The 11,310-nt window shown below is 42.0% G+C and overlaps 1 protein-coding gene across 1 annotated transcript; it reads right to left on the bottom strand.

Annotated features, from left to right (window-relative positions):
* Nucleotides 1–438: 438 nt before the first annotated feature.
* Nucleotides 439–2,066, bottom strand: LOC121972679 (GDSL esterase/lipase At3g26430-like). Its single transcript, XM_042524326.1, has 5 exons — nt 1,838–2,066; nt 1,543–1,752; nt 1,149–1,315; nt 774–1,044; nt 439–703 (listed from the first exon to the last, which is right to left on the bottom strand). The coding sequence occupies exons 1-5, from the start codon at nt 2,064–2,066 to the stop codon at nt 441–443; spliced, it is 1,140 nt and encodes a 379-aa protein (XP_042380260.1). The 3' UTR covers nt 439–440.
* Nucleotides 2,067–11,310: the final 9,244 nt, after the last annotated feature.

Raw genomic sequence — 11,310 nt, 5'->3', positions numbered from 1 at the left:
ATCTAATGAATTTTCTGGACGCATACCGGATGCTTTGTGCAATCTCATCTATTTGGAGGAGTTATTACTATCTGATAATAATATTTCTGGTCAAATACCATAAAACATTAGCAATCTTATGCATCAATGAATAACTTGATGGGGGCAAGTACCATTGAGTTTGGGTGATTATGCAACTTTGAGACTCGATTTGTCTTTGAATAATATTGGTGGAGAACTAACAAATCTCCTTGAGCATTAATGGCAATAAGTTGAGTGAGTCAATCCCTTCCGGTCTCGGGCAACTAGACCCATTAAAATACTTGGAGCTAGTAAATGGAATCAAACTTCACTTCTAATAAAAATAAATATAATTGACAATTTATTAATAGTCAAGCTTCCTAACAAGATCGACTAAAATTCGAAATCAATAAGCTAAAACCTAATGCATCAACGACTCATTATGCCTTCATTTTGCAAGCCAACCGTAGAGGAACCGATGGATCCGAGAATTTTCCATCCACAATTTGTTGAAAGATCCATTTGTTGGCGGCGTCAGTGTAGTGAACTCCATCCCAAATGATCCTCTTCGATGGATTCTGGCATGCCTTCCCAACAATCACCTCTTTTCCATTTCTTGTCACTGTCGATCCGCATCCTATATTCATATTGTAGTTGTACTTTCCTCCATGCCCACAACATGCTACAAGTGGCAACTCAAATCCTAAAAAAAAAATCATATTTATAAGAATTTAAAAGTTAAAATTTAAGGTTTAATTGTAATTCTTACGAACCATGCTGGTGCGGATGGCTTAGGAGCTCGCGCTTGACCGAGAAAATATCCACGTAGGTGAAGACACCGAGTGGGAGATCCTTTCTCAGTCGACTCAAAGTCTGATTTAGCTTTTGGTTGAATAGCTGGGCTACGTAGTTGAAGGGGGCCCCACAGCCAAAACGGTCCACCTCTGGCGCTTTAAGGGTGAGTCGGTCTAAAACATAAGGGAGGCAGCCAAAAGGCCCAGTGTTATGAATCCAAAAGTACCTCCCTCCCTCCGAATAAATACTCTGCAAACACCCAAACAAAAATAGATAAAACAAAACACTCCCTAACATTAACATTGATATCTCAAAAACGAACAAACTATAAAAGATTAAGAAATTAAATCCACCTGAATGGCGAGAACAAACTTATCCAAGATATCAGGAATGGCCGATTTGACTTCGTCGGTGGTCCAGTTTCTAAAATAACTCTCCGTGAGGTCGTTCTGGCCAATGTCGATCGTGTATAGGGCTTGAGAGAAGTACTCTTCCTTCGGCAGTTGATCCTTGAACAATCCTACACACAAACGATAATTTAATTTTTGTATTATGAATTCATATATTAGCTAGTAGATTTTAGATTTGTAATGCAAGAGAAGCCATCAATTTCATTAAAAAAAAGTTAAGCACAATATATGAATTGTATTATGAAGTGAATAAGTGATTAAGTTATATTATAACGAATAAATAAAGAGATTTTAGTATTATTGTGTACCTTGCTGTATGAGTGGTATTATTGTGTACCTTGCTGTATGAGTGCTTGGGAGCGAGACTTGAACTGGGAGAACTCCCAAGTCTGGACATCCATGGATATGGGGCTGAAGCCAGACTGACTTAGTGTGGCGTAAGGCTGCCTGATCGTTGACCCAGCCGTGGCAAAGTTTGCACCGTGAGAGAAGTTGGTGCCAATAGAGTTGAGATAAGCGCTGAGGAACGGGAGACCTAAGCTACTTGCTGCAATAATATTATGGTTTTACAAGTGAGATGATGGAAGACAATCAATTGCCATAATTGAGATTGAAATAATGAACGAATATACCTATGAAGTCGACAATGAGACGACCGTCAGAGTACCGGCCGACCGGCTTGCCAAAAAAGGACTCGCCGTAGGGTGGCGGGGCTGCCCCGAAGGCGGCTGATAGCCCGCCAGTGTCAGAGTTGGAGTCGCCGAAGTTAAAAATGGCTGGGAAGTGACAAGAATCAGAGGAGGCTGCTACGGTGAGAAAGGCTTGGACAAGAAGGAGCCATTGGAGGCAGCTAGAAGCCATGGAGAAGAAGGAGAAGAAAATTGAGTTAATTGGAATAGAATTCGTGTGGTATAAATAGAGGGAAGGGGAGCATACAACCCATATGTAGATAAATGTATCATTGACTTTTTCATAATTTTATCTTTGGAAATAGCTTATAGATTATCTTTTTGCTAATGCTTTTATCCTATGTAAATCATTATCATAAATTTCTTATCTTTAGTTAGACAATTAAAGATAAAGATAGCTTATTTTTATTAGATAAGATTATTAATAGATGGCTTCGTCTTTAATATTTTCTATTCTTAATTTTTTATTACATATCCATGAATCATTCTATTTTTTTCCTTTAATTATTTATTTACTTATTTGCATTATTCATTTATAAGGATAAGCAATCGTTTAAAAATCAAACTAAAGAAATAAAAAATAATTAAATCGAATTGTGTTAGAAAAACCAAATTGACTGAACTTTCTCATCAAAATCAAATAAACCAAACAGAATAAAATCGATTAATTCGGTTGATTAACACCATCAATTGATTAATATTAAGTATATGAATTGAGCTGGGTAGTTATTGTCTTAGATATATTAAGCAGTAAGCTGATGATATTTCAATTTAAATTGAACCAAATAAATTTTAAAAATGTCCAGTGGGTCAATACCTTTCAGTCTTGGGCATATCTCTACTGCAATTCTTGTATAGCTCATGGAATTTATTACAGGGCATCATGACTGACGCTCACTTCTCAAGCTCACTGACTTAAATGATTTGGATACATCTTATAACTCCTTGAATTTGATTTTATCATACGATTGGCTTCCTCCTTTGCATGCTGAGATGATCCATATGAGCTTTTGTCATTTGGGAACTAAATCATTCTTGGATTTAAACACAAACAACTTTGAGAGACTTATCTTTCTCTGAAGTTGGACTTTATGGAAATATTCCAAGTTGGTGCTTGGATTTCATTTTCAATAATTCACAATTTCAACTTGACATAAGCTCAAATAATTTGAATGGTCAGTTACTGATACGATGATGAGGGGACAACTAAAGATAGCTAAGAACGGCCGACGTAGAGGTTAAGGTCAAAATAGTCAAAGGATCCAGATGACAGATCGAGTGGAGTCAGCCGAGCAAGCCTATGAGGTCGGGCGGACACAGTTGTCCGGATGGCCATCTTCTGAGGAGCTTGCACTGAGGATTAGAGACAAAAGCAAAGAGCTTAGACTGCCATCCCGGGTCCTATCCAATCAGACATCATGACCAATCAAACGAGAAGCAGCTCTCCAACAATCATACGGCCAAGTGAGGGAGAGCAACTCCGGTCAGGAGGACCTAACGGGGGTGCCCCAGCCAAGCGGACGTCGATCGGTCTACAGTGGGACCCATCTACGTATCTCAATACATTCTTGTAGGAGTTTGTGCCGCTGACATCAGAACATGTCTAGTAGGCAAATCGTACTTTGAAAGATTTCAGCTATCACATTAGATATTTACATATCCGCTTAAGGAAATATATCAGAAATACTTTTTGACTTTTCTTTTCTAGGATGCTTTGGGAAGCATGCACATACTTGGAGATGCATGCATAGTCGCTACAATTACACTATAAAAGAAGGAGTTTCATTCACCAGCGGAGGTATGCGCAACTTTTCTATTCTACATGCTCTTAGCTACATCATTTTCACTATTCTTTGGACCGATAGCTGACTTGAGCATCAAAGGACCAATACCAGGAACTCCTTCTCGACCCGACATTGACGTTCTTACTTATGCAGGACAGCGAGGAGTCTTCGCTTAGTCAACAGTAGTGCCATATCCCCAGCCAACCATCTTCTCCGCTTCTGGATAGGATCATATTGGCACCGTCTATGGGAACTCTACCTGAATATGGAACGTGAAGATGGAGGACGCTGGATGATTTACCACGGTAACACTAACACAAAAAGACTTGGAGATGCTAATACAAGCCCGGCCTGTGAAGATGGTGGAGTAACAGCAAATAGCAGTCGACTATAAAACAACCGACCCCGTAGCGTCGATGATTGGACAACAAGTTGATCCCAAAGTCTGAGCGGAAAACCTCGTCATTGGCAAGACAAACAACGAGGCGGCCGACGCCTCATGAGAAGCACCAAACACACCCATCTCCTACCATCACTCATTATTCCACATACCCTCGGAAGAGGGCGTGCTCGTCCTGGACGAGTGAAAAGACAAAGCGCCCAGACTGGATGACTCTCCTGAGTGGATCAACATGTAGTTCTCCCAAGAAATTCTAGATGATCAACTGCCTCTTCATTACATGCCTTTGACAATCGAAGAGTACACAGGGGCGACAGACCCGGAAGATTATCTCATCAAATTTGATAACATGGTCACTCTCCATCATTACACCAAGGGAGTAAAGTGCTGGGTATTCCTCACCACACTCTCTGGATCGACGTAGAGGTGGTTTAGGCGATTGCCGATCAGGTCCATAAGCAACTTTAAGGACTTCTGAACAACATTCCTCCAACACTTTGCAAGCAAACACCGCTATCAGGAGACGAATGTTAATCTGTTCACAGTCAAACAAAGGCCCAAGGAAGCATTGCGAGCCTATATTATGAGGTTTAATCAAGTGGCCATGGAGGTCCCTTCAGCCACTCCGGAAATCTTGGTAAGCTCCTTTACCCAAGGACTGACGGAGGGCAAGTTCTTTCGCTCGCTCACCCATAGGTCCTCTAGAAACTTCGACTATCTACTCGGGCAGGCCGTTGAGTACATCAACATCGAGGAGGCCCAAGTAGCTAGGAAGAAGGAAGTGATTCCTGAGCTAGCGAATGTCTTGGAGCGTTGAGTGGCCCATGCACACCAACCACCGAAGGGGCCTTAAGCTGGACAAGCACAGCAACACCAAAAGGCCCGCACACATGCCATCTGTTAGGACCAAAAGTAGCTAGAGGGGGGGTGAATAGCTCGTCGCGTTCTCTCGATGCTCGGCGTTGCTTGGCGTTGCTTGTTTCTTCAAGAATATGCAGCGGAAAATACAGAAACAAATGCAACAACGCTAACACGGTTGGTTTACTTGGTATCCACCTCACAAGAGGTGACTAGTCCAAGGATCCACACCACGCACGCACCCTCCACTATGAAAACACTCCTTTTCGGTAACTACCGAGGGCGGAGAAGCCCTACAAGACTCTCAGTACAAGAAGAAAGGAAAGGGAAACAAAATACAAGCGCAAAGGTTACAATGAGTACAGAAAAACCCTAACCCTAGCTTCTCTTCTTGCCTTTGATCCGCCTCTTGACTTGGAAAGCTTCCAAGATCCTTCAAGAACTGGCGACCTGATCTTTGAGAGCGCTGTGGAGGAGTAGGCGAGAGCTCTGGAGTGAATCGGAGAAGTTCTTGCGCAGCCATCGAACGCCTGCAGCTATAAACGACGCCAACGGTCGGATCCCGATCGATTCGAATGTTCCCAATCGATCGGGGAGGCTTTGGATCGATCCACGGATCGATCCAGAGCGCCTCTGTGCTGAAAGCGCTGGATCGATCCACGGATCGATCCGGCGCTTATCGCGCGAAGCACCTCAATCGATCCGATCGATTGGGACATCTGATCGACCGATCGATCCGAGGCTCACCGGTTCGGTCGGCGGATCGATCCACTGATCGATCCAGAGCCTGGATCGATCCACGGATCGATCCAACACTTGGTTTTTGTCCAAAACCAAGTCCCAAACATCCCTAACCAACATTCGGTCAACCTTGACTTGTTGGTATGTCATGCCTAGCATCTAGTCACTCCCTTGACCTGCTAGGACTCCCTTACCAAGTGTCCGGTCAATCCCTTTGACCCACTTGGACTTTTCTCTGTGCCAAGTATCCGGTCAATCTCTTTGACCTACTTGGACTTTTCTTTCATGCCAAGTATCCAGTCAATCCTTTGACCTACTTGGACTTCCCAGCACCAGATGTCCGATCATCCTTGATCCATCTGGATTTTCCCTTGCCTGGCTTCACTCACCAGGGCTTTCACCTAGCTTCACTCACTAGGGTTTTCACTCTGCCTAGCTTCACTCACTAGGACTTTCTTCTGCCTGGCTTCACTCACCAGGACTTCCTTCTGCCTGGCTTCACTCACCAGGACTTCCTTCTGCATGGCTTCACTCACCAGGACTTCCTTCTGCCTGGCTTCACTCACCAGGACTTTTCTTCTGCCTGGCTTCACTTACCAGGACTTTCATTTTGCCTAACATCCCAGTTAGGACTTCCCAGTCAAGTATCCAGTCAACCTTGACCTACTTGACTCTTCTTCAATCAATATCTTATTGTCAAACATCTAAACCCAAACCAAGACTCAGCTTGGTTACCCAGGTCAACCTTGACCTGAGGGATATTGCACCAACAATCTCCCCCTTTTTGATGTTTGACAATACCACAATAACACTTACAATCCCATATGTAAGTTAGGCTAATCCCATAGCCTCCTTCTTCATGCCACTAGGTAATGAAAGCATAAATTAAGCTCTTCATTCTACCCAAGAGTGCAAACTCCCTCTAGGTAATGAAAGCCTAACTTACTCCCTTTCATGAGTCCTTTCATTCTCCCCCTATGACCTTCCCATAGGTAATGAAGGACTAAGCTTAACCATACATTCTCCCCCTATTGGCACACATCAACCCATCGTTGGACACACATCAACCTATGCTCCAATTCTGGGCACACTTCAACAAATCCATTTGTTGAAGACTCTCCCCCTGAAGAGTTGCTCATCGTTGTTCACAACATCACTCGTTGTGATCAACACGATAATGAAGGTCCCATACCCTTCATTTATCCTTAACCTCTCCCTCAATGTTGACAAATACCCAACCTTGAGCATTTTCAACCACTTGAGTGTCCACTTGAAATAATGAGGATATCCACTCCCCATTTTTCCCATTTCAAGTTTAAATGCTCAACATTGAGCAAGTTCACAACAGAAGGTTAACCACCTTCCAAGGTTCATGAAAAATAATTTTCATGTCTTTAAAGAGTCCCTCCCCCTAAAGACATGGTGGTAACTTCTGTCATTGCACCAACAATGACTTGGAATCCCTAAACCTTTAGGAAACCCAAATTTAGAAGTTTTGAGGTTCAAATATTCAAAATTTGAAACAACCTCAACGAAACTTCTACTTAGTCTTCGTTAACCAATCCATCCTTGTTTTCAACATGAAAACACCCTTTGTATGTATACAAATGTATTTAAGGGTTTGGAATGGTTACCTAGACTCAAAGAGGTTCAAAGATGCTGAAATCGGCCTTCCCGGCCAAAATCAGCAACTTGGATCGATTGAGTTGGGTTCCAATCGATTGAACCTTTCTCGAATCGATCCACGGATCGATTCAGACTCCTGATCGATCGGCTGATCGATCCAGCGAGCTTCTGCCGGGAATTGCCGTTTGAATCGATCCATGGATCGATTCATGGAACTCAATCGATCCATGGATCGATCGAGTCTCGATAGTTGCTGAAATTCCATTTCGGTCAACTGAAACCCCTATAAAATTCTACAAAATCCAAAAATTATGAAATTTCGTGTAGACATTATTTAGGCATACTTACTCATGGAAAAATAGCTTTCTATGAAAATACATCATATTTTCAAAGATTGACACAAACTTGAAAGCTTGCAAAAACTTTAGTGTTTTTCTTCAAGTTTGTGTCTAACTATTCAATGGTGATTACTATCAAAAGATAGCCTTCACCAAGGTTTTCCAAAAACATTTTAAAAACATTTTCAAAACCAATATCCCATCATGTTCCTTGGGCATAATGCACATGACTTGTACATTAGCTTTCCCAATGATGGGAAAACACATAACTATGTGTTTTGATGAACTTAAAACTCAAAAGAATGCACTAAATCAACATCTTGAGTTTTGTTCATCATCCTAACATCTCCCTTGTATCTAATGTGCACTGAAACACATACAAGTCATCTTATAGGTCTTTGTGAGATGTAAGATTTTGGTTTTTCCCTATTCTAGGGATCATGCATATCTATCTAGGCATTTTGAGAGGTAGACATCCACAAAGGATGTCACTTGTTTATTCCACTTGTTGTAAACAAATGCCACTTGTTTAACTAATGCCATATGTCCTTAATTTTAAAGGAAATAAACATAATGCATGATAATGTTATGACATACATCAAAATAAAATAGCTTTCAAAAGAAAGATTCCTATAACTACATGATGTATGTATGGCATGACATGGTATTTTTGTATTTTTCATGATAAGTCATGAATGCAAAATACAAATAAGATAAAATATGATGTCATGGCATATTATGAGCAAACAATCATGGCAAGGTTTAGCATAAATAAAATATACCTAGATTACCTATCTAAGTATCGTTAATCTTAGCTAATCCTAAGACTTAAACCCTAGCTTGCCCAAAGTGCTTCAAGAAAATGCCAAAGCCTAAGTTTGCATTTCTTATTCCCTTGATTAATTTATGCCAATTAAAATGAACATGTCCTCAAATGTTGGCATATTCCATTTTTTTTCTCAAGAGCAGCACTTTTAAATTTAAGGCCCGGATTGCCTTAAATTGCCTAAGAACATACCAAAAACCCAACTTGATAGTTCTTATTAATTTTCCAATATGTGCCATTTAAGATTAAAATCAAATCTTCCACCATTAGGCACATTTTACTCTTTCAAGGAGTAAATAATAGGTCCATTTCATTTTCAAAGGTTAACTAAACCTTGAAAATGCTCCTTGAGTGTCAATTTCCTCAAAGTTGGGTTAACTACCCTTCTAATCGGAGTTGACACTCTCTAACCCATCTATGGGGTAGAGATGCTCCTAGGAACCCAACACCTATTGGTGCTCCTTGGATGCTCTAGGTACTCACTAGGGATAACTTCCCTAGATACCTTCCTAGTGACCTTGTTGGGCTTCTTAGAAGCCTTGGTCACATTTTCTAGGTCAACTCTAGGGATAGCCTCCCTTGTGACCTTGTTTGTGACTTTCTTAGACTTCTTAGAAGTCTTAGTCACATTTGTTGCAAAAATACTCTTAGGGATGACTTCCCTAGTATTTTTGGCTTGACCACTAGACCTAGGGTTTGTTCCATAACTATATGGAACTCTATGGTAAGAGGGCACATCCTTCTTAGCCTTTGGTTTGTATCCCAAACCTCTATGGCCATTGGATGGCTTTTGTACCCCTAAACCTAGGTTATGCTCATTTTGCCCTAATAGGATATTTTCCATCCTTTTTAGGGTCTTTTCCATTTTATCAAGCCTTGATCTCAAGACTTGATTTTCTATCACTAAGTCCTTAGTTTTTGGTTTTTCATTTGATCCATGAGCATTTTTGTTTCTAGGCTTGTATCTTACATCCTTAGAGTTATCGCCTAGGTTTTTACCTACATTCCTAGCCTTAGGGATAGTAGTTTTGGCATGTAGGGCCACATGCTTTTCCTTAAAGCCCTCATGCTTCCTATTCTTATGGTAAATCGCATTAAAATGATAAAAATTTGACCTAGCATGCTTTTTACCATTTTGCAAGGAAATAGGCTCAACGAAAGTTACCTTCCTTTTTACCTTGGAGGCTCCCCCTTGACTAGTGCCTCCTTGAGCCTTGACCACTTTCTTCCCCTTGGGGCATTGACTTCGATAATGCCCTTTTTGTTGACACAAGAAGCACACAATGTGCTCCTTGCTCTTCTTTGTCCCGGGGGTGGTCACCTTGGGCTTCTCCTTGCCCTTTTGTGCCACTTGGCCCTTCTTCTTGGCCAAGTTGGGACACTTGCTCTTATAGTGCCCATGTTCCCTACACTCAAAACATATTATATGATTTTTATTATTAATTGAAATATTTATACCTTTGCTTGTAGGGGTGGCATCTTTTTCTTTGGATCCGGAGGTAGAAGCTTCCTCTTGATCGGACCTTGATTCTCCTCCATTTGATTTTTCTTGACTTGTGGAGGTAGAAGCTTCTTCCTCCTCTTGATCTCTTGACCCGGATGTAGAAGCTTCTTCTTCTTCTTGATCCGGTGTCACCAAGGATTGCTCCCCCTCAATCCTAGAGGTGGAGGCTTCATCATCTTGAATGTGAAACAAGGAGTATGCTCCCTCCTTGTTCCCTTCGGTGCATTCCCTTGAGGATGAAGCTTCTTGGATTTCCTCTTCTTCGGAGGTTGAGTATCTCTCAACCTCGGGGTCCTCCTCTTGGTCTTGCTCCAAAGAGTCACCCTCTTTGGATTCTTCATGATCTTGTACAGTGGAGGGGATCTCTTCATGAAGCTTGGCCAATTTGCTCCAAAGCTCCTTGGCATCTTCGAACTCTCCAACTCAAGCCAAGATGTGGCTAGGCAATAAGTTGACCAGAAGCTTGGTCACTTTGTCATTTGCCTCGCCCCTTTGAATTTGCTCTGAGCTCCATCTGCTTTTCTTTAGAAGCTTGCCCTTGGAGTTTGTTGGAGCTTTGAAGCCTTCCATTAAAGCAAACCATTGCTCTATCTCCATCATAAGAAAATTTTCGATTCTTGATTTCCAAGAATCGAAACTCGTAGAAGTGTATGGTGGAGCCACCCTTGTGTCAAATCCAAGCCCATCTTGGAATTGCATCTTGAAGTTGAGCTTGATAAAGTCTTGAACTTGAAGAATTTGCTCTAACTTCTTCACCCTCTAGCTTTTCTTGATATGCTTGACCCTTCCGGCGATGATTCCGGTGAAGAGCGGCCTCGCTCTGATACCACTTGTTAGGACCAAAAGTAGCTAGAGGGGGGGTGAATAGCTCGTCGCGTTCTCTCGATGCTCGGCGTTGCTTGGCGTTGCTTGTTTCTTCAAGAATATGCAGCGGAAAATACAGAAACAAATGCAACAACGCTAACACGGTTGGTTTACTTGGTATCCACCTCACAAGAGGTGACTAGTCCAAGGATCCACACCACGCACGCACCCTCCACTATGAAAACACTCCTTTTCGGTAACTACCGAGGGCGGAGAAGCCCTACAAGACTCTCAGTACAAGAAGAAAGGAAAGGGAAACAAAATACAAGCGCAAAGCTTACAATGAGTACAGAAAACCCTAACCCTAGCTTCTCTTCTTGCCTTTGATCCGCCTCTTGACTTGGAAAGCTTCCAAGATCCTTCAAGAACTGGCGATCTGATCTTTGAGAGCGCTGTGGAGGAGTAGGCGAGAGCTCTGGAGTGAATCGGAGAAGTTCTTGCGCAGCCATCGAACGCTGCAGCTTAAACGACGCCA

Source organism: Zingiber officinale, chromosome 4A (assembly GCF_018446385.1).
Source record: "Zingiber officinale cultivar Zhangliang chromosome 4A, Zo_v1.1, whole genome shotgun sequence".
NCBI lineage: Eukaryota > Viridiplantae > Streptophyta > Magnoliopsida > Zingiberales > Zingiberaceae > Zingiber > Zingiber officinale.
Note: the sequence above shows the minus strand (reverse complement) of the source record. Positions and strands in the feature narration are given on the sequence as shown.